The sequence below is a fragment of the Crotalus tigris genome, unplaced genomic scaffold, assembly GCF_016545835.1.
Source record: "Crotalus tigris isolate CLP2741 ecotype Arizona unplaced genomic scaffold, ASM1654583v1 scf7180000017628.32516253702:7417878, whole genome shotgun sequence".
NCBI classification, from domain to species: domain Eukaryota; kingdom Metazoa; phylum Chordata; class Lepidosauria; order Squamata; family Viperidae; genus Crotalus; species Crotalus tigris.
Window position 1 is genome coordinate 678,549 of NW_024096523.1, and position 24,520 is coordinate 703,068.

At 37.5% G+C, this 24,520-nt stretch overlaps 1 protein-coding gene across 2 annotated transcripts in view; it reads right to left on the bottom strand.

Annotated features, from left to right (window-relative positions):
- Positions 1–882: 882 nt before the first annotated feature.
- GRAMD2B (GRAM domain containing 2B) overlaps positions 883–24,520 on the bottom strand; it is a 53,029-nt gene continuing 29,391 nt past the window's right edge. For both annotated transcript variants that reach the window (XM_039334167.1, XM_039334168.1), the window contains exons 4-14: positions 22,756–22,822; positions 17,813–17,916; positions 15,396–15,491; positions 14,836–14,907; positions 14,355–14,426; positions 8,382–8,493; positions 8,069–8,191; positions 6,847–6,934; positions 5,988–6,092; positions 2,427–2,520; positions 883–1,097 (exon numbers count right to left, since the gene is read on the bottom strand). In XM_039334167.1, coding sequence (XP_039190101.1) covers positions 1,056–1,097; positions 2,427–2,520; positions 5,988–6,092; positions 6,847–6,934; positions 8,069–8,191; positions 8,382–8,493; positions 14,355–14,426; positions 14,836–14,907; positions 15,396–15,491; positions 17,813–17,916; positions 22,756–22,822 — 975 coding nt within the window. In that variant the 3' untranslated portion in view covers positions 883–1,055. The remainder of the gene's footprint in view (positions 1,098–2,426; positions 2,521–5,987; positions 6,093–6,846; positions 6,935–8,068; positions 8,192–8,381; positions 8,494–14,354; positions 14,427–14,835; positions 14,908–15,395; positions 15,492–17,812; positions 17,917–22,755; positions 22,823–24,520) is intronic.

The following is a 24,520-nucleotide window of genomic DNA, read 5'->3' on the forward strand; positions in this document are numbered from 1 at the left end:
TCAGTCTAGGAAGGCTGCAAAGCCAAACCACCTCAGAAAACTGCCAGGAGAGTCCAGGCAGTAGACAGGAGTCAACAATCATTGAAACACACACACACACACACATTCTGATTAATTTCACATGACTCACCATGTTACTAACTTGGTCTGAGGCAACTTTATAGAATTAGGATTTGATTGTAAAAATCCTCTGATGTGCTTTAATTGTACCTGGATATGATAGAAAACTTTACCAATGAAGGCTTTGGTTGGTATAGGTATACATACATGTGTGCATTCATGATCCTGTGTAAAACAGGAATATATACTTAATTGCAGATGAGCATGCAGCACAGATTCAACTTGGCAACTCTGTGGACACATGCCAGATCCAACCAGAAAGAACTTGATCAAATCAAAAGGCTACCCAATTCACAAAATTAAATTTATAGTGTCCAGCTAATGCCATTCTGGATATGTTCAAAACTTTCCTTCCTGTCTGGGTAGGAAAAAAAAGAAGAAGGAAACTAAAATGTTTCAAATACAAGCATATACAAGCTATAAAGTTTTCCAGACATAGTTGCACAGCAAATTGTGTATATTCATATTGTCTAAAATACAGTAGTTCAGAATGAAATTATGCGAAGTTTAAGCAATATAACAGCAATAGCTATAACAGTTAGACTTATATACTGCTTCAAAATGCTTCACAGCCTTCTCTAAGTGGTTTACAGAGTCAGCATATTGCCCCCAATAGTCTGGGTCCTCATTTTAATGACCACGGAAGAATGGTAGGGCGAGTCAACTTTGAGCCATTCAGAATTGAACTGCTGGCAGTCGGCAGAATTAGTCAGGATCACAATAATAATGCCTCAGATGGATCCTCTGTTATTCATCAGTGTAAACAAGGAAATGGATTGTCTTCTGATAAAACAGATGCTATTGCACAAGAGCTGTGAATTTGTACTGAGCTCAAGTACACATAACTTGATTGGCTAAGCCTGATATTATCTTCAGAGCTGCTTATCTAGAGAAAAAATGAAGTGCGAATGAAGTAATCCAAAGGCAACAGCAGTTCACTTACTGTCTTCAAGCAGCCTCTGTAAATTGCTTTGTATCTTGGAGGAAAAAAATACAGAACACATTATATAGATAAAACTAGCTGCTACAAGGACAAGAAATGAGCTGTTGAATAGGCATCATACCTAAAATGGAATACTTTCTTTCACTGTGGCTCACTGAGGATTACATTTTTAAAACTATTATATCTAGCTTATTAATTCTACAGCAGTGATTTAGACCAGGGGTAGGCAACCTTGGCTCTTTTATGACTTGTGGTCTTCATTACCCAGAATTCCTAATCAGCCATGCTGATTCAGGAATTCTGGGAGCTGAAATCCACAAGTCATAAAAGAGCCAAGGTTGCCTACCCCTGATTTAGACCAACAGTCCTTTCTCGTCTCTGGATTGTCTTAGTATGGACAAGGTGCCTTATTGCAACATTTGGAGAACAGTGACTTCATCATTACAAAAAATGTAATGAATTGTATGGCTTCTTGGTTGCCCAGCAGATGTTCATATAAGTTATAGCATAGGAAGAGACATCATGCAAGTAGGACTATATATAAGCTGACCTGAAAAACAGATTAACTGAAGAGGCCTAAAATGCTTTAACTGGATGTTTTCAAGTCTGTGAAGAAGAATTACTGTTTCTGGGATCAGAATGTTATTGGTATTCAGCAGTGATGGCACAACCTTTGGGAATGGCATATAAAAAAATTAAAAAAAAAATAATTTGACTCTGTTGGAATGTCAGAAGAGACTGGATAGTCACTTGTCTGAAATGGTATAGGGTTTCCTGCTTGAGTAGGGGGTTGGACTATATGATCTCCAAGATCCCTTCCAACTTTATCATCATCATCATCTTCATCATCATCATTATTATTCCATTTTTACGCAGACTCCATAGCCTCTGAAAATTGAATGAGAACAGGGCTGCTAGCAAGAAGAGTTGTTCGGTGTTGGGGAATGCTGGAGTAGAGTGTCACCTTTGACACACATGGCATTAATTCACCATCACTGGTATACAGTATGGGGACAGACAAAATTTCAAAGGATTTTATTTTTGTGGGTAGATTTTTTGCCTAATTGAGACAATGGGGGGAGGAAAATCTTCTAGGAAATTTTCTTAAATTTTATGGAATTTATCTTAGAAAGTTTTATTAGCATTATTTCATTATGTGGCTTTTTAGGCCAGCTACCCCTACCAAAATATCTTCTACACAACTATGAAAGATTTCAACCCTCTGACCTCTTTTGTTCTAATCCAGTTAAAAGATATTTAACCAACTATCTTGTCAGCCCAATAAATCCCAGCTCCATCTTTATATGCATGAAGTCTCCCAACTATTTTTGCTTTCTGTAGTTTAGCAATTCTTTCCAATTACCTTTTCCAGTTTGATAAGATTAGCTGTTAGCTCTGCATACAGACCGTCAACATTAAATTTTTGGTGATATCCCAAACCATCTTGTATTGGATGTCTGAAATAGAGAATATGGGTTGAGAAAGTGAGACAGTGTATAATTACAGATGGAATAAATTAAAAATCTAATTACATAATAAAACTGAAACACAGCAGAAAAGACAAGTTTATTCCTGTATGGTGAAGCACACTGAATATAGCAACTTCATGGTATAAGATACCTATCAGTAATGTATGTTCATGTCATAATATTTGTTCTGATCTTGACATATTCTTGAACAATATAAGGTCACTTAAAGAGGAGAAAAGGGATAGGGACAATTCATACAACTATCTCGGGAATAGTTCACTAAGAAATGAATTAAACAAGGATGTATCTTTGTTCTGCTTATATTTGCCTTTCATAAATTAAAATACTATTGAAAGACCTGAAAGACCCAATAAGAGCAAAACCATCCCAGAGAAACTCTATCTACGAGGTTGCTAAAACTCAACACTGACTTAATGGCACATAATTAATCAAGTTCAAATAATATATGGTTGCATTTTTAACTAAAATAGTATTTCTACTGCTGCCTTCACAGCATAGTGTCAGTGTTACATGCAGAAATTCTTGTTCGATAGAGGGAAGGAGAGGCCATTACAAACCCAAATTCTTTACTGTAGAGACTGACAGATGGAAATACATTTGGTAAAACAAAGATTATGATTTTTCTCTAAAAAAAATAAAATACAGCTCAGGTGCACAGTTAATAAGCAGCATTTGTAGAGCAAGTGCTTTAAACAACTGGGTGTGATTTTTTTTCATTCAACAAATTAGTGTAAAAATAAGCATATTGCTTATGCTATTCGAAATGGCCAAAAGTGGATTTCAGCTAACACGTCATTTTTTGAAGCCAAAAGGATCAGTTACACCCTTATTGAATTAATATGTTTATTGTTAAACTCATAGCTCAGGTGTTAGGTAATGCAGATGTAATTGACTACCTAGGAGATTATCTGATCCAAATTTTTGAGAAAACTGTTTTAAGTGCCCAGCTGTATCTTCAGTGTGGTCTTTCATAGAAGCTGCTTTAATGAAGCAGATATAGGTCATAGGTTAAGATCTTAGTTTTACATCTAAATTTGATTTTCTATTCACAGGATCTCACTGCCTTAATACTCACTGATATTTTTACATCACCTTGGAAATGTAAAGATGTTCAAAGAACTGGCTATGAGTAACCGAAGACTGTACCACCAAACAACAGATGATGTTAAAAACTGGACAAAAATTGTGGCTGGCAATCTTGACCCTAAGCCAGCAAATACTTTGAGCAGCAAACCCTAAATATCACAGAATGTTTACATTTACCATCTTAATACTCTGTTTTCATAAGCAGTGGAAGGCAAATTCACAAACATCTTCTATGACAACAGAACCTGGTCTTCTGGCTGCGATGCCACTGAAACTCTAGCATATGCCCTGTTTTATTGTAACTTTTAGAAAGGTAATTGTAAGAACCCATTATTCCTAGATAATTTTATATTTGTTATTTTTTGGATAAGCAAGACCTAAACATCAAAGTCTATTGCCAAGTTTTTCTACTCCACTTATTACTCGAGGCACCAATTTAAAGAATAGAGTATTTGGGTGGATATTAAAGCTCCTATTAATAGTGGTTTTTGTAGTAAATTATGGGTCCTATACAGCTGTTCCATTTTATTTTGGTCTGTGACTACAATAAAGTTTTAAGTTTATCTTTTTAGGAATACACCAGGGCTGTTAAGAGTGAAGCTTGAAAATAATTGCTTGAAGGTGTCATTTATAAGAATGTGAATATTCATTTATAAGCACATTGAAGCTGTTGCATGGAAATATCAGCCTGCAAATGGAAATTTAACATACATTTACTTTAGTTATTATGAGCTGTGGTTTTTATTTCTTTTTGCATAGGGTTTGTTAGCATTACACTAGAGCACTGAAACACTGTATAAAACATTACCCAATATATTTACACAGTCGGGGTACAATTAGATTCTTTACACATATAAAATCTAACTCTGATCTTATAACTTCAGTAGCAGACATTTTTGCAGAAATTCAGTAAAGAATATCTTTACTGTCTTCATGCTAGAAAAGTATTCACCTGCTAAATTTTTACATTACAGTAATCCAATTGCAACATGATTCAGGCATGAGTGACTGTCTGAAGGGGCTCCCAATCTAGAAAAGGGAACAACTGACACATTAGATGCACATGTGCAAATGCCTTATGGGCCATAGCTACCATCTACTGTTTGTACAAAAGGACACCCCGATTCCTCAAAGTTTTGAATGTGAAAGCGAGAGTCAATGATGGTATGACTATTAAAACCATTATTGGATGGATTAAAATAGTTAATGTAAAGGTGAAAGAAGTCATATGCAGTGCTGTGCTATATTAGACCAGGCAAGATATAATCTGCCATGCTAGGATAATCATTTACAGAGGGCCTATTAAGGGTCTCCTCATTCTGCAAGGTCTGTGGGATGAGGGCTGGGGCTTTTCAATGGTGGTGGACCTTACTCCCTGAAATATGTTACCCTAGAAATGAGGGTGGTCACATCCTTTTTCACATTCAAGATGCAGATTAGTATTATTCCAATAGGCATGGATCCTCTAGTTCAGACATGTCAAACATGCGACATCACATGTGGCAAATGGTCATAAATGCAGGATGATTGTGAGTGCTCAAAATGTGATCATGTGAGCCTGTGTTGGTGGAACACTGAATCTGGTGTGTGTGATGGGGGATCTGTTAGAAAGATCATAAGTTTCAGACTGCTTGTTATATGGAAAAAGGCTTATTTCAAAAAATGATAAAGAAAAAGCCAGTTTCCTATAAAGGTAATGTAAAAATACAGTGTAAGGTGCAAAACCAGACTGAGCAGTCTATTTTAATAGCTTTCCAATTAACAACAACAATAATAAATGTGTTGAAATAGCAAAAGCTAGCTAGGTGGGATATGGGCCCTATGAGATACAGCTCACTGTATCTTGAATTTATTGAGTTACATTTTTTATGCTTGGCTGCTGTGTGTTTTTATACTATGTATTTTTAAAATCTAATTTACCATAAGCTGCCTAGAGTCATGTATGAGAGATGAGTGGCTATGTAAGTCAAATAAATATAAATAAATAACTTAAAAAAAGCAAGCTTGCTTAAAAAAGAATAAATATGGGCACCAGAAAAAGATCAGAATGACAGCAAGAATGTCAATATGGTTGATCAGTGAGATATTACATGCTTGGACTTTCAGATTTTTGATAAAATCCTCTCCCCAAGGATTTCTTGGAAAACTTATTATTCAAATGACTTATCTCTAGAATCAATGCAATATATTTCTCAAATTCTCATGCCCTGCTTGTATTTGGCCACTGTGAGATTCTCAGATTCTCAGCTAGTCCACATCATCTTTTTTGTTTTCAAGTTTATTTGAAAAAAAAAAAGAAATAGAAAAGAATACAAAAGATGCTGCATTTCAACAAAAAGTAAACTTACTCATTCATATGTGGATCCACAGTAGAAGCCATGGATACAAGTTGCTCTTCTAAATGATGAACTTTATATCGCAAATAGAATGTGGAACATATGAGGATAAAAACACTGCAAGAGAGATGTAGAAGAAAAAAGAACATAAACAGATGATGCCCACATAAGATAAACTCATCTGCAATATAGAAAACCTAGTACAATATCAAAGCTCCCGTTACACTAAATTAGGTAATGTTAACCGTGCTTTGTCAAATCCTGTGCCAATTTAGCTCAGCTCATCTGTGTAATCAGACATTCAGAAGGAGTTTGGAGATATTGCTTCTTAAGAGAGCCTCAATAGGGAAAGAGAAAGCCCTCGTGGGACCAACAAGAAAAGCAAATGTTAGTGAGCTGAGTCTTGTCTGTTCCAGCAGTAAATAACCTGACCCATATTCTTGCCCGATTCAACAGGGTTTCTTCAGAAATTTGCCCTGCTTTACAAGTCCCCTTATCTGCTACTTGATTTTCAATGTTGCTGCCTGGTCTGCTTTGCCCATAAACCTTGAAAATATCCATCAATCTTCTTTTCAGTTACTTTCCGGAGTCTGACAAAGTGCTTTTGGAAACTACATAAGCTTGTTATCCATATAACACAACTCAGAGTAATTTAGAGAGATTGCATTTTTCTCCTTCCATTTTCCCCAGTGGAAACATTTACAGTGGAACATATTCAGATCTTTATTTGTGTGCGGCAAGTAAGAAAAAGAAATTCAGAAACCATTTATTTAGCTGCCGCATATCCAACTTTCAGAAAATATATCCCAGGAAAGATGCTCTCAGTTCTATGCTTAGCTTTGTAATTTGAGGGAATGATTCAACTACTTACAGAATTGCATAAACAATGAGTATGTGAGTCACCGACATAAATAATTGAAAATTCATTCTGTCAAAAGATCCGAGGATTCCTGAAGAAACTATGAGATAAAAAGATAAATCAACCTAGCCTTTGAAAAGACTACAGCTATACACATACAATAGTGGGAGACTAGAAATGCAAAATAACAAGGAGATTCAAATTGACTGTTCTTTTTCTTCCCACCTATGAAATATAATAAATAAGTCTGTTAATGTGCGTTGTAATTTAATGTTAATTAATGAAGATTAACTAGCTTTGTCTATTGTACAGCATGAAATGGTAAAACTGGACACTTTTAAAGCTCAGAAAGTCTTGATTAAAATTTATAGCTTAAATATATGATTAATATATCAGCCAGATTAGGTTATCTCACCATATGGGAGATGCATTCTAAAATGTAAACTGATCTGAATGGAAATATGTTCAGAATAATGAGGCAAAGAAATGAATTCCAAAAATACTCAAGGCTACAATCTGTGATTAAGAAATTGATCTGCAGGCATATGTAGACTCCCTGCTATAAACTAAAGGAAATTGGAAGACTACATAGGAAGTCACAGTCCTTTTGTTATTCCCACAGCTATAAATTAGGCATCCTTTCCCCAATGCCTTATTCTTGCCTTTCTCCTACATGTTCCATTTAGATACACATACCTTATCATTTCTTTTCAATCTACAGAACTGTATTTCAAAAGCCGAATTAAATAATGACTTGACATATCAAAATACTTAACCCCCCTCACTAATAATAAATAAACATTAGATTGGAAAATAAGATCAGCATGCTAAGATCAGATGCAAGCAAGCTAGAACAGACGAAAAAGAAAGAAAATGAAAAACAAGATTGCCAAAGTATACGCAATTAAGAAACATCACCTAGAAACAAGGAAGATCAAGGGAAGCACTGGAAATAATAGAGCAACAACAAAAGATAATAGAGCAACAACAACAAAAATAATAGAGCAACAACAACAACAAAAAAACCCAGCTATGGCCAAGAAGGTCAGCAGATACAAAATTTGAATTGCATCCTGTAGGCAGAATTTCCAGTTTCAGTCAAATCAGAAATGTTTCTACCAATCCATCAATGGAGATATTGCAGTGAACCAATCAATATTTGACAAAAAAGAAACTGTACTATTCCAGGCACGGTTATGGGATAAACCAAAGAAATACAACAAGATTTACTTACTGTTTCCTGAAAGATTCCTGATTTGATCATCACGTCTACATTTAGACTGTACATTTTTATGGACATCTTTCATTTCTGTCTTGGAACATTTGAAATGAGACTGGTTATCAGACTCATGGTGATCTGTTGGAGAAGAAGAAACATACTAAAAGCAAGTGTAGATCACTTGAACAGTTTTGAGACCAATAAAAAGCCAGTGAAGTACTTTGCTACATCTAAACCATGTTTGCTTTCTCCATCTTTACTGAAGTGTTTCAAATGTCTGGACTAAAAGGTTGTAGGATAGTCAAAAAACAATTTTTTAAACGCAAACCTTGAAAGTGTTCCAATTCTGGGGTTTGAGAACCAGTGCTGCTGGATTCTTCCATCTCCTGTCTACGTCTCTGTATGATGCCATCCAGTTCAGAGAAATCGTGATTGAAATCCTGGAAAGTATCAGAATATATCAGAAATGCCAATTAAATATTAAATATCAATTTGTTATTTTCCTTTGTACCCTCAAAGTTCCCCTTTATGGATTACTGCCTTGTCGTGGCAAAGGGGCTTGCGTAACTCAATGAAGCTATAAGCTATGTTGTGCAGGGCCACCCAAGATGGACAGGACATAGCAGAGAGTTCTGACAAAATGTGATCCACTGGAGAAGGAAATGGCAAACCACTCCAGTATCTTTGCCATGAAAACCCCATGGAAAGTACTAAAAGGCAAAAAGATATGACGCTGGAAGATGAGCCCCTCAGGTCGGATGGTGTCCAATATGCTACTGGGGAAGAGCAGAGGGCTAGTACTAGTAGCGCCAGAAAGAATGAAGCGACTGGGCCAAAGCCGAAAGGATGCTCAGCTGTGGATATATCTGGTGGTGAAAGGAAAGTCCGATGCTGTAAAGATTTTTTCTCCATAGGAACCTGGAATGTAAGATCCATGAATCAAGGCAAGCTGTTGTTAATTGTTGTTAATTGGGAAGTCGTGTCCGACCCATCGCGACCCCATGGACAACATTCCTCCAGGTCTTCCTGTCCTCTACCATCTTCTGGAGTCCATTTAAATTCACACCTACTGCTTCAGTGACTCCATCCAGCCATCTCATTCTCTGTCGTCCCCTTCTTCTATTGCCCTCAATCTTTCCCAGCATTAGGCTCTTCTCCAGTGAATCCTTCCTTCTCATTAGGTGGCCAAAGTACTTGATTTTCAACTTCAGGATCTGGCCTTCTAAAGAGCAGTCGGGGTTGATCTCTTCTAGGACTGACCGGTTTGAACGCCTTGCAGTCCAAGGGACTCGCAGGAGTCTTCTCCAGCACCATAGTTCAAAGGCCTCAATTCTTTTGCGTTCAGCCTTTCTTATGGTCCAACTTTCACAGCCATACATTGCAACTGGGAAAACCATGGCCTGGACTATACGCACTTTTGTTGGCAGGGTGATGTCTCTGCTTTTTAGTATGCTGTCTAGATTTGCCATAGCTTTCCTCCCCAGGAGCAAGCGTCTTTTAATTTCTTGGCTGCAGTCCCCATCTGAGGTGATCTTGGAGCCCAGAAAAATAAAATCTGTCACTACCTCCATTTCTTCCCCATCTATTTGCCAGGAATTGAGAGGGGCGGATGCCATGATTTTGGTTTTCTTAATGTTGAGTTTCAAGCCAACTTTTGCACTCTCCTTCTTCACCCGCATCAAGAGGCTCTTTATTTCCTCTTCACTTTCTGCCATTAGAGTGGTATCATCTGCATATCTTAGGTTGTTGATATTTCTCCCGGCAATCTTAATTCCAACTTTTGATTCATCTAGCCCTGCCTTTCTCATGATGTGCTCTGCATATAAGTTAAATAGGCAGGGCGACAGTATACAGCCTTGCCGGACTCCTTTTCCAATTTTGAACCAATCAGTGGTTCCGTGTTCGGTTCTCACTGTTGCTTCTTGACCCGCATATAGGTTTCTCCAAGGCAAGCTAGGCGTAGTCAAAAAAGAGATGACAAGACTGAACATCGACATCTTAGGAATTAGCGAACTGAAATGGACAGGAATGGGTGAATTTAACTCAGATGACCATCAGGTATACTACTGTGGGCAAGAATCCCTCAGAAGAAATGGTCAATAAAAGAATAGGAAAAGCAATACTGGGATACAATCCCCAAAATGACAGAATGATCTCAATTCGAATCCAAGGCAAACCATTCAATATCACAATAGTCCAAATCTATGCCCCAACCACTGGTGCTGAAGAGGATGAAATTGACCGGTTCTATGAAGCCCTACAGCACCTTATAGAATTAACACCAAAAAATGATGTCCTTATCATCATGGGGGATTGGAATGCTAAGGTAGGAAGCCAAAAGATAACCGGAATAACAGGCAAGTTTGGCCTTGGAGTACAAAATGAAGCAGGGCACAGGCTGATAGAATTTTGTCAAGAGAATACGATGGTCATAACAAACACTCTTTTCCAACAACCCAAGAGACGGCTCTACACATGGACATCACCAGACGGTCAACATAGAAATCAGATTGACTATGTGCTCTGCAGCCAAAGATGGAGAAGCTCTATACAGTCAGTAAAAACAAGACCAGGAGCTGACTGTGGCTCAAATCATGAGCTTCTCGTTGCAAAATTTAGGCTTAAATTGAAAAAAGTAGGGAAAAGCACTAGGCCACTCAGGTATGAACTAAATCGTATCCCTGATGAATATACAGTAGAGGTGACAAATAGATTTAAGGAATTAGATCTGATACACAGAGTGCCTGAAGAACTATGGATGGAAGTTCGCAACATTGTACAAGAGGTAGCAACTAAAACCATCCCAAAGAAAAAGAAATGCAAGAAAGCAAAATGGCTGTCTGAGGAAGCTTTGCAAATAGCTGAGGAAAGAAGGGAAGCGAAAGGCAAAGGAGAAAGAGAAAGATACACCCAATTGAATGCAGAATTCCAGAGAGTAGCTAGAAGAGATAAGAATGCCTTCTTAAATGAACAGTGCAAAGAAATAGAAGAAAACAACAGAATAGGGAGGACCAGAGATCTCTTCAAGAAAATTGGAGATATGAAGGGAACGTTTCATGCAAAGATGGGCATGATAAAGGACCAAAATGGCAGAGACCTAACAGAGGCAGAAGAGATTAAGAAGAGATGGCAAAACTACACAGAAGAACTATACAAGAATGAGCTTAACGTCCCAGATAACCACAATGAGATGGTCACTGACCTTGAACCAGACATCCTAGAATGTGAAGTGAAATGGGCCTTAGAAAATCTGAGCAACAACAAAGCTAGTGGAGGTGACAGTATTCCAGCTGAGCTATTCAAAATCTTAAAAGACGATGCAGTAAAAGTGCTACACTCAATTTGCCAGCAAATTTGGAAAACTCAACAGTGGCCACAGGATTGGAAAAGGTCAGTTTACATTCCAATTCCAAAGAAAGGCAATGCCAAAGAATGTTCAAACTATCGCACCATTGCACTCATTTCACATGCTAGTAAAGTTATGCTTAAAATCCTACAAGCTAGACTCCAGCAGTATGTGGATCGAGAACTACCAGAAGTACAGGCAGGATTTCGAAGAGGCAGAGGAACTAGAGATCAAATTGCCAACATTTCTCCTGGATCATGGAGAAAGCTAGGGAGTTCCAGAAAAACATCTACTTCTGCTTCATTGACTATGCAAAAGCTTTTGATTGTGTGGATCACGACAAATTGTGGCAAGTTCTTAAAGAGATGGGAGTACCAGACAATCTCATTTGTCTCTTGAGAAACCTATATGCGGGTCAAGAAGCAACAGTGAGAACTGGACACAGAACCACTGATTGGTTCAAAATTGGAAAAGGAGTCCGGCAAGGCTGTATACTGTCGCCCTGCCTATTTAACTTATATGCAGAGCACATCATGAGAAAGGCAGGGCTAGATGAATCAAAAGTTGGAATTAAGATTGCCGGGAGAAATATCAACAACCTAGATATGCAGATGATACCACTCTAATGGCAGAAAGTGAAGAGGAACTAAAGAGCCTCTTGATGCGGGTGAAGAAGGAGAGTACAAAAGTTGGCTTGAAACTCAACATTAAGAAAACCAAAATCATGGCATCCGGCCCTCTCAATTCCTGGCAAATAGATGGGGAAGAAATGGAGGTAGTGACAGATTTTATTTTTCTGGGCTCCAAGATCACCTCAGATGGGGACTGCAGCCAAGAAATTAAAAGACGCTTGCTCCTGGGGAGGAAAGCTATGGCAAATCTAGACAGCATACTAAAAAGCAGAGACATCACCCTGCCAACAAAAGTGCGTATAGTCCAGGCCATGGTTTTCCCAGTTGCAATGTATGGCTGTGAAAGTTGGACCATAAGAAAGGCTGAGCGCCAAAGAATTGAGGCCTTTGAACTATGGTGCTGGAGAAGACTCCTGCGAGTCCATTGGACTGCAAGGCATTCAAACAGGTCAGTCCTAGAAGAGATCAATCCCGACTGCTCTTTAGAAGGCCAGATCCTGAAGTTGAAACTCAAATACTTTGGCCACCTAATGAGAAGGAAGGACTCACTGGAGAAGGGCCTAATGCTGGGAAAGATTGAGGGCAATAGAAGAAGGGGACGACAGAGAATGAGATGGCTGGATGGAATCACTGAAGCAGTAGGTATGAACTTAAATGGACTCCAGAAGATGGTAGAGGACAGGAAGACCTGGAGGAACGTTGTCCATGGGGTCGCGATGGGTTGGACACGACTTCGCAATTAACAACAACAACAACAACCCTCAAAGTTGAAAACAATGACAATAAGAATGTCCTCAGTACAAACCTATATATGTCTACTCAGACATGTTCTATAGAACACAGTGAGGCTTGTTGCTAGTTACATATATACAATAGGGATACAACAGCTTGAGGCTTCAGGACCAACTTATGTTTAATGTTATAAATAAAAATGTACATTCTTTTAATTAAAATACATTAAATGTAATACATTTCATTATTTGAATTTTAATTATATTTGCTTTCCCCCTCCCCCCCAATCCTATCTACTCTTGTGTGTCCTCCAGCATATCATTCAAAACTGAAGGCGGCTTTCAGCCTGAAATATTGTGCAATCTTGTTCCTACAATTGCAGCCAAAGTGTATCTTAGCCTAATGGGTAGAACAATAAGACGGTGGATTGGAGACTAAGCTTCCAGGTGCATAAAAGTCAGAAATTGATTTTCATCAAGCCATGCTATTTCAAATAATTTAGTTTGCACATAATATAATTTCTTTTGCATCTTTGCAAATTGATAGGAAAGAATATTAGAGCTTGAAGAATTGTGCAGATGTTACTTAATCTTATTGTTTCTGTGATGGAATGTAATAGCTGGATTCTCAGGTGGCAAAGGGTGCATTCCAGAGGAATAAGAGACAACTCAGTCTAGAGATTGTGTTGAGAGAAAGCAGGGTAAAAATAGCCTCTCCCTAATAGTTCTCTGAATGTATGGTAGATGCTGATAGTTGAGTGCTTGACAAGTTTCTGTCTATGATACGCAAACAATGAAGAACTCAGCTTGGAAGAATCATCATGTATCAGTTTTGACTTGGGGGCCTAACTATATATTTATGTGTGTGAATATGTATATGCATACAGATGATATAGGATAAATTTCATGCCCCTGGTAAAGTAGACTTTAGTTCTAGTACATGTTAGGAGGAGAATTACATCATGTACATCAGTTGTGCCCTTTTCTGAGGTATTGTATATGGTGTAGAGTCACCTTGGTGTATGGCATAGAAATCTAACACATAAAAAATAAAAATAATTCATGCTTTTGTCATCTCATGGCTGAATATTGTAACATGCACTACATGGCTCAGCACTTGGCTATCTTTGAAACCACCACCTTCTCAGGTTGAATTTGCCCATGCAATAAAAGCTGGCAGACAAATTTTATTAAGGGTACTTCCGTCAAGGGAATGCCATCTACAGGGATCCAGTAACTGGGAGGTCCCATTCATGGTCTCTTTCTGTGGGACAGTTTGCCTATGGTTGTCCACACCACTTCCTCTTTGTTGTACTTCCAAAGAGTTTTGAAGATATGGATATTCAAAATTTTTGGGGGGACAATGAAAATTAATCTACCTATCCTGAATAAGATACCCAGTAGATGTCTGCTGACATTTTATGATAATAATTAAATTTCTATGGCAGGACATAACCCACTCAGAGCCTTCAGAAACTATAAAAATTCCAGTACATAAATAAAATTAATAAAATATTTTTTTACTTTATAAAAAAGCTAATTCTAATGTAGTTCTGCACTATAAATGCTTTTCTGTTCAAAAATAAACTTACCAGGGGTAATGTTGTAGGCCGATCAGCTCTGAAACTATTTTCTAGGGAAGAAGGATTAGGACTGTTGCCATCCTGAAATGTGCAATTTTAAAAATTACACAGTTGGACTAGGATTAACTAAGTAATACTAAGAATAGTCACACATATACAGGTAGAATTTGCTTAGCCACTGTTCAGGATTATGACATGGTGCTGAAAAAGTAACCATCTTTCCTATTAGTATCTTATGACTATCTAACTTTGTTGCTTGCCTATATACTGAGAGTTTATGCACTAGGGACAAATTCCTTGTGTGTCTAATCCCACTTGTCCAATAAAGAACTATTCTATTCTATTCTATTCTATTCTATTCTATTCTATTCTATTCTATTCTATTCTATTCTGTTCTGTTCTGTTCCATTCTATTCCATTCCATTTCATTCAGTTGACTTTTCCTTGCACTTACAGTATGACTTATGGATCTGAAGAAAGTTTTACTTACCTCTAGATGACTGCAAACAGATTTTAACAATTTGTAAACAGTGTCTCTGGACAGAAAAGAGATGAACATGTACTGTAAAGAAAACCACCAACAAATGTTATTTAAAAGCAGCAAAGACTGGTAGAACTTGCCTTTATTATTCTTACTAAAGTATATCTCATTAATTATTACTTAAGGATCTGAGGAATCTACATATCACATGCAATCCCACATACTCAGTTGACTTTTAATAATCTGCCTTTCATAATGAGAGGCTCTCTGGACTGTTACTTTATGCCAAGACTTTCATCAAGTTAGCACATTTTGCCTGAGCAAGATCTGCTTCAACATGTTATATTAAGAATTCTTTATCTTTATTTATTATGTAATCATATTCAGTACCACGTCCCATATTTGGGAATGATGTTTTGAAGGAGCGTAGAACACAACTGTAAAACAGAAATATAGGATTTCTAGTTCACATAGTCCCCAATTTTTATTTCCAAATTATACTCCCAGAACAGGAGTACAGAAACACAAACAACCACCATAACAAAATAATGTAGTAAATGTGAACTTACCCTATCTGAGACTGTAGTTATAATAAGAGCATTTGGCACTAAAAGGGCAGTTTTAGTCTTCTTTATTAGTGTTACGGATAACACAGGTATACTAATCTAAAATGAAAGTATAATGATTATTAGAAGATGAAGATGTCAATTTAACCAACAATATTGATGGTTATGCAGCAGAGCCCAAGCAAAGAAGTGAATACTGGTGTTTATAATGTAATTTCTGCTGTGCCTAGATACTTTCAGATAAAGCCAGATAGCTATCTTTTCAGATTTAAGCTAATCTGAGTGCCAATTTGATGCCTATATTATATTAAGACAAAAATAATAAAACATGTAAAATAGATGGATGTTATTTTCAGGGGGCTTAAAATTATTGTGTTTCCATCTGTGATGAATGCAAGAGGCCTGCAAACTACTTTGGTTATGCATTGCCTGCTTTGTATTTATCATTTAAAAATACACAAAATATGGTTTTAACACATGCGGTTCCTCTACATTGTGTTCTGACCTCTATTTCACCCAAAAATACAGTTACAACAATGCTAATCATTAGGAAATGGAGGCACATTGATTAAAAATGTCATAAAAAGGAACGACTGGGAAAATTCTATATAATTAAGCAGTTTTCTAATGCTGCAAAATATTCAGCTAAATCTCATTTTGGTTATATCCAGCTGGGAAGCACTCCATGTATTTGTTTTCTTCTTGACACTGTTATAACCAAATAAATAGTTCAAAAACTTGCCATGAAGGAAAGGACTTTTAAAAATGCAATTAAGCTGAGCACTTCTCTGAGAATAAAATCACAGGGGAGAAACAGTGATATGCTTATAACTAAAGATACAAACTGCATCTTCATATAATGCTAAGGCAGAATTTAACTGTAGTTTGTTACAAAGCAAGAAACACACATTATAGTTGGGAGATAATAATAATAATAATAATAATAATAATAATAATAATAATAATAGTAATAAAAAAGTTGGAAGGGACCTTGGAAGTCACCGAATCCAACCCCCTGCTCAGGCAGGAAACCCTATACCATTTCGGGCAAGTGGCTGTCCAGTCTCTTCTTAAAAACTTCCAGTGTTGGAGCATTCACCGCTTCTGAAGGCAGGTTGTTCCATTGGTTAATTGTTCTAAGTGTCAGGAAGTTTCTCCTTAGTTCTAGGTTGCTTCTCTCCTTGATTAGTTTCCATCCGTTGCTTCTTGTCCTGCCTTCAGGCACCTTGGAAAATAACTTGCTTCCCTCTTCTTTGGGGCAGCCCCTGAGATATTGGAACACTACTACCATGTCTCTCCTCATCCTTCTCTTCGTTAAACTAGACATACCCAATTCCAGCAACCGTTCTTTATATGTTTTAGCCTCCAGTCCCCTAATCATCTTTGTTGCTCTTTTCTGTACTCTTTCTAGAGTCTCAACATCTTTTTTACATTGTGGTGACCAAAACTGGATGCAGTATTCCAGGTATGGCCTCAGGCTGAACATCTTAAGCTGCATCCTATTCCAGTGCTAGTGAAATTCAATTTATGAATGAAGTAAAGCCTGTTGCTTTCTTAGGGTTTTGCCTCTACAAAATGGGAATTTACTATTGAAAATATTGGTCAAATAGCCGATAGAAACAATTTCACTGTAATCCTTTGAATACTCACATGCTACAAAGTTGTCTGATTTTCTACTTATATAGTGCATATGCCAGATAGCAGTGGCCCACAACCTTTTCGGCTCGGCACATTGGCGGAGGTGGCGGTTGGGGAGGAGAGGTTTTGCATGCGTGTGCATACTGCTTTCATTAATGCAGCTTTGCGGATGCATGTATGCGTGCTCACCCACCACTTCTGCAGGCCTGGTTCCTAATGGGCTGTGGCTTGGCACTGGGCCACAGTCCTGGGTTGGGGACCCTTGCAATATAGCATTAACATTTGCAATTATCAACTGTGTACATATGAGATTAAAAATTAGGCATGTATAATGGACTTGAACACACCATAAACTATATTTATTTACGAATGAAAGCAAATATACATGTCCCAGGATAATGATGCAAGATCGATTTTGGGTCGGTCACCAGGACCAGAGATTTAATCTTCCTAGTTTTCAGACTCATGCTGGAGCCCATCTTCAGGGAATTTCTCTCTACTGGAATACATGCTTTGGGCTGTTCTGTGAGTCGTGTTTATGTGGCGCCTTCCTATTGGCTGATTGGTGTGTTGATGGCGATTGGCTATCATTTTCTTCTGCTGCCAAGCCCTTTTTGCCTAAGTATTTGATAAGCTGATGTTAATTCAGAATTCCTGTTAACTGACAAGAGGCCTGATTCCCAGGCTTCAATCATTTTCCTGGCTATCCTTGCCTGCATGGCCAATATACTATATTCATTTTTTATTTATTTAAATATGTTATATTTATTATATTTATTTACCTTGGTATCTTTGCCAAAGACCTTGGAATTGAAGCAAATCCAGTTCTCCGATACATATAGCTTCCCTTGGTACACAATTTCTTTCTGTAAGGCACAGGTGAAATCTACAAAGATCACATGAGTAATGTTATCTAACTGGGAATATGTACAGCCTGGCCAGGCAATGTATCTAACACACACTATATGTCTAAAATAATTTTCTTAAAACAAATATTGCAAATTCAAAGGTATTTGTGAGAGGGGAAAACCGTTTCCAAAGATTAAAAAGTCTGAAAATATTCTAGTTGTCTCAGAATCTATATTTTGATATATAAATATCGAGTAGAAAGAGTTATTCAATAATAAATACCAGTAGTCTCATTTAGTGACTACAATTGGGACCAGCAATTTGGATGTTAAGTGAAGCAGTCACTGTGAAACCAGGACTCTGTTTATGCTTTTATTATAATTTTCTTTTGCTTTACAGACCTGTAAAAGTCTGAGGATTTGTCACAAAACTACTCTTTTCACCACTGTTGTAACTGAATAGTTGCTAAATGAGTTAGTCACTAAATGAGGTGTACCTGGGACTTCATGTACTGGGATTTTATATGAGAAAGCAAACTCACAAATAGAATGGGCTATGACCCAGAACTGTATTGTGTGTATATGTGTGCCAAAGAAGGAAGCCATTATACGGGCATAAGCAAAACTCTTGATAACCTTAATATCAGAAGCTGTGGAAAAAATAGTCCAAGTATCCCTTGTTTAGGGACAATAATTGATTCTGGTAAAATGGTTGCTAAGAGAATCAATGACAGAAGGAGAGAGAGAGAATGAGAGAGAGAGAGAGAGAGAATGAGAGAGAGAGAGAGAGAGAGAGAGAGAGAGAGAGAGAGAGAGAGAGAGAGAGAGAGAAATATAAATTACAGGCCTTTGTGATGACTTGGTTTTTATTTTAGAGGAGCCATTGGAAACAGCCGATAAACTCTTGCAGAAAATTGAGAAATTTGGAGAAGTGGCTGGACTGAAAATAAATAGGGAAAAGACTAAAATATTAACAAAAAACCTAACAGATAAACAGAAAATTCAACTTACTAAAATGACAAACCTTCAAATAGTTAAAAAAGTCAAATACTTGGGCATCTATTTAACTGCAAAATATACCACATTAAAAGCAGATAACTATGAGAGATTAATGAAACAAATAAAAATAGACCTGGAAAGGTGGGAAAATCTTCAATTATCACTCCTAGGCAGAATAGCGACAATTAAGATGAACATTTTACCAAAGCTAATTTTTCTATTCCAAACAGTTCCTGTTAAACTTACTAAGAATTTTTCTGATGATCTAAATGCAATGATTCTAAGATTTATATGGCAAAGAAAGAAAGCTAGAATCAAATGTAAATTGTTACAAGAATCTAAGGATAGAGGGGGCTTTGGACTTCCAGATTGGAGACTTTATTATCAAGCAGCTATTCTGCTTTGGCTTAAAGAATGGATTGTATTGAGAAATAAAAGATTGCTTTATTTAGAGGGACATGATCTTCAACTAGGTTGGCATGCTTTTATATGGTATGAGAAAACTAAAGCACATAAATACTTTCAAAATCATGCGATAAGAAACATAAAATGGTGGCCTGCTTGCTGATGGTGAGCCCTAGAATTTACTCTCCCCAGACTGTCTGACTCAGTCCACCTCCCCCAATGGAAAAAATCCCCCCCTCAGGCAACGAGTAAGAATGTCCGAGACTGAGGAGGAATGAGCCCCTTCCTCCAGTATTTTCCCTATACAATGGAGTGGAACCGGGTTCCGGGACCACATGGTCCAAGATGGCAGCCGCGCGTGGAGAAGGAGGCTAGGCTTGCCATGTCCGGGAGGCTCCGGGGGAAGATGCTGGAACCAGACGAGTGCTCCCTTGTTTGGGGGAAAAGTCCACTCCCCAAACTGGCAAATTAGGTGAAGAGACAACGAAGAAGCAAGAAACAGATTGTTGCGTCCCTCCGATCAGCCACCTAACGGCTGATTGGCGGTGGCCATTTGGCACGCGGTGCGCTTCCGGCTGTAAAAAGGACAATTGTAGTCCCTGAAACTAGCTAAAGCAAAAGAGACGACAAGGTTAAACGAACACCAGAGCTGCAGCTGCAGCTCCAAAGAAAGCTAGCTGCGTGGGATTCTCTAGGAAGATCCTGGCACGTCGCAACAACACCTCCACCACCGACGCTCGTATCCAGTCACCGGAGCTGCAACCTCAAACTCCGGTAGAAATGAGGCCGAGCCAGAACCAGCTGGGGACTAACAGCTGTTAGTCCACAGGTGAAAGCAACAAAAATTAAGGACCGAGGGAGATCAATTTGTCAGAGTGGGGAGAGGAAGGGTAAGGAAGGATCTCCTTCCTTGGAAAACTCAGTTTCTTTCTCCCCCCCCCCCAGTCAGGAATTGAATTGGGGAATTTAGGATGTTCCTGAATGGAGACTAATTGCTAATAGAAAGCCAAATTCTGTGCTGAAAACAGCACAGCTCAGCAAACTAGGGAAATGGAAAATGGAAAATCCACCAATGGAGACTGTACCTGCCTAAGAGCCAACTTTGCACGTCTGCCCTGGGCGAGATCAAGTCAAGACTGGGATCTCTATGGTCCAGGACGGGCGTGGCAACTTTGGCTGACTTGATCTGATTGGGCAGGAATACAGTCTAAACCCATTGGTGGATTCTCCATCTCCAGTGCTGGAGAATGGGAGAAAATCAAACATAAAATATATGTGAAAATACCTGAGTGGTTTTCAACAATGGAAGCATTTGCTTATCCAAACCTGATTAACTATGATAAACTGGTTAGTTATAAAGATATTTTGGATAAAGAGGGAAAACCTAAGGACAGGCAAACTCTTCAACAACAAGGTGTTGACTTGACATGGTGGTCAGACTCCATTAGATAAAATTTTGTTAAAAACAGATGAGAATTTGATTAAGAAACTCTATAAATTTCTTTTAAACTGGAAGATGGAAGAAGAACAAGTGAAAGAAACAATGATAGTATGGGCAAAGAACTTTGGATATTCTATAGATTTGGAAGACTGGCAAAAACTTTGGAATAAAAATATTAAGCTTACAAAAGCGGTAGCATTTAAAGAAAACTTATACAAGATATTTTACAGATGGCATGTGACACCAGTTCGCTTAGCGAAAATGTTTAAAAATGTTTCGGATACTTGCTGGAAATATAAACAACAGCCAGGTACTTATTACCATGCCTGGTGGATATGCCCTAATGCTAAGAAATACTGGTCTAAGATTCATAGATGGTTGGAAAAGATGATGAAAATACAGATAGAATTTAAACCGGAATTGTTTTTGTTAGGAATATTAAGATCTAATTATGGTAAAGAGAATGATTATTTGATACTGCATGTTTTAACAGCCACAAGGATAGTATTTGCCCAATTTTGGAAAAATGAGAATCTACCAACTGACCAGGCTATAATTACTAAAATTTTAGAGTGGGCAGAAATGGATAGATTAACATTGGAGATGAAAGAAAAAGATGACTCAGTTTATTTTATAACTTGGGAAAATTTTTATCAATGGTTAGAGACACGTTAGAATCTGAAAAAGACTTAATAGAATAGATGATTGATTTTTAACTGAGTTTTAATTAATAGATTGATGACATTTTTATTTTTAGTGATTTAGTGATTTTTATCTGTAAATCTTGATAGTCAGGACTTTTTGAGATTTTATTATTCATGTTTATTTAAACAGATGAATTTATTTGTTTATTAATTGTTAGTAATATGGCTATGGTTAAGCTTATTTTAAAAATGGTTGAGTATGTTATTTATTCATTATTATGATCTGGACAGTAGCTTGTTTATTAAAATATGTGATTGTATCTATCCTTATTTTATCCTAAATCCCCTATTCCCTTCCCCCCATCCCCTTTCCTTACAGTACCCGTATTGTTCCTATTTTTTCCTTATGTATATAAACTCAATAAAATATTGTTAAAAAAAAAAGAGATGAGGTTGCCTATCCCTGAGCTTGTTGGAGAACAGCCTGAAGTCAGCTTGCCTGGTGAGCAGAAGATCGGAGAGAGGGAAAGAGGGGGGGGAGGGGAGAGAGAGAGAGAGAGAGAGAGAGAGAGAAAGAGAGAGAAAGAGAAATAGAGAGAGAAAGAAAGAGAGTGGGGAAGAGGACTGGCAGACTAAGGGCAGAAAGAGAGAGAGGGAGAGAGGGAGGGAGAGAGAGAGAGAGACAGAGAGAGAGAGACACACACACACAGAGAGAGACCCTTTTGACATCTAAAATGAAGATAACATTGCATATATATCCTTTTTTACCTTTATGATATATATATATATATATATATATATATATATATATATATATATATATATATATATATATATATATATAGTAAAAAAAGGATATATGCAGTGTTATCTTCATTTTAGATATCAAAAGGGTTTTGTGGCTCCCAGTGTTTTGTTTTCAATGGAAAACGGGTCCAAGTGGCTCTTTGAGTGTTTTGGGTTGCCTACCCCTGTCTTATACTGTGTCCTGTGGATGACCCATTTTTTTCTTCCCTTTTTGCTATCTGGAAGAGGTTGTTTAAACAAGCTATCCTTTATTGAGTTGCTTTTCTCTGCAGAAGAGCATGATCCTAAAAAATGCTAAGATAAGTTAATAAACTCAGATCTATGAACTTAATTAGTGAATTAGAAACTGCCTGCAGACTGGCAGCTTCTGCCTGAAACTGACCAGACTGTAAACAGTTTTACTCTGAAGGCTTTTTGCTGTCCTAAAAGCTGCATTGATTGGAAAATGAATTTTTATTACTGTTTATTACTATTATATTTGTGAATGGTGGCTATCCAAAGCAATTACCAAACAAGGATTACCTGTAGAAAACATGACTTACAAAAGTAAAACATAACGTAAAAAATGGCATTCTGCTTACTTTGTCTCAAGGGTTCATCAATTGGGACATCCAGAAACAGCTTGTGAAAATGAGCATTTGCCTTAAACTAAAGTAAAACAAAGAAACAAACAAACCAGAATTTGGTTACTGCTATGTTATTTCAACTGTCCTCACCCTTGTTGCCTAGTTTATTATTAAATCCTGGGAATACTTTTTCATCAGCAGATGGAAAGGACTGGAACTGTACCATACCGAGTGCACCTGTTTTTCATTAAAAACAGAATGAAAAAATCATTCTTCAGATAAAAAAGGGCAGGGCTTAGATGTTTATTTGCAGTTGCCACCTTGACTTTTTTGACTTCCTCCCTCGACCAATTAGGATCAGAATCTGATAGTCTGGAAATATACTGTAAGTTTGTTCCAGTCAATGGGAACCGGGCCAGAAAAATAGATTATATATTCAAAAGAAATTCATCTCTGTGTGTATTAGGTAGAATTATTTTGATCACAATTATTTTCTGAGGTTGGCACAGTGTTTGCGCATAAAACTTACACACCCAGCAAACTATGCCTAAGGGCATAAGACATCTTAGTCTTTCTTCTCTGCTAAGAGCATTGCAGGACATACTGTCATAGTTCCCCAAGTGGTTCATTATTCCAAGAGGATCAGAATCAATAAAGTTATTAAGTACTTTAATTATTTGAAGATTCTGGGCTTAGTTATATGTGGATACAGTCAACATCAGATGAATTTATTTTGCTTTTGGTTAGCATATTGGTAAACCAGTCATTGTGTTTTATTAGCCATGATTAATTGCTTGCCATATTGAGTAAACCTGGTCAACTGAGGCTTATTCAGTGAAGATCAATCCAGGTATATCAAAATTAGGCAGAATTTTGTTTTGAGAAATTGTGAACAGAGCCTTTATCGTATGCATACTGACATGTTAGGAGTAGTGTAGGCTTGTTTGATATATGTTTGTAGAAATGCATTCTTTTCTTCAAGAACTATAGGTTGCTCCAAACCTCAGGCCCCATAGTTTCATACCATAAGCAACTCTTTACATAGCAGGTACTACTTGGGGAAAGGTAAATGCTGAACGCATCTGTGCTCAACGGTCTCCCTTCCTTGAATTCCTATCAAAACAGTCTGACTGTTGCAAGCCATAGTTTGCTTAACAAACTACCCTTGCTTAGGATCACATATTTAAACAAACAACAAAAAATATGACATTGTATGAACTGTAATGGCTGGTTGGCTTCATACAACGTGCTAATTCAAAAACATATTTTAGTTTAACAATGGGACAGCAGCAGATCTTGACCTGTTCTTGGTTGTAAGCACATACAATCTGCCTATAGTTGTCTCTTAAGTGAATCAACATTGTTGGCTAAGCCTATCCATACTGCATTACAAATCCCTGTCTGTATTGTGCTCAATATCTATGTCACACGTAATCTAGACATACTTTAATTATGCGAAGCCATGTAGCACTAATGGATACCAAAGCATAAACATTGATACTAATGCAGCTGTTAATGAAAAACAGAGCCCTGTTTTATCCTAACTTTAATAAAGAGTAAGAGTACAAAACAGCCTGCATCTTTCATCACCCTTCTTCCAACAGCACCAACACATAGAGCCAAATATCTTGGGATATACTGTATAATTGCCATTATCAGGTGGCATGGAAAATCTGAACCAGATCCATGTTGGTCTCTATTAAAACAGCGCAAATCCTTGAAATAGCTCTTGTGGAATGCACAGGAGGAGGCTGAGGAGCCCAGTTGTTCCTCTCCTCCC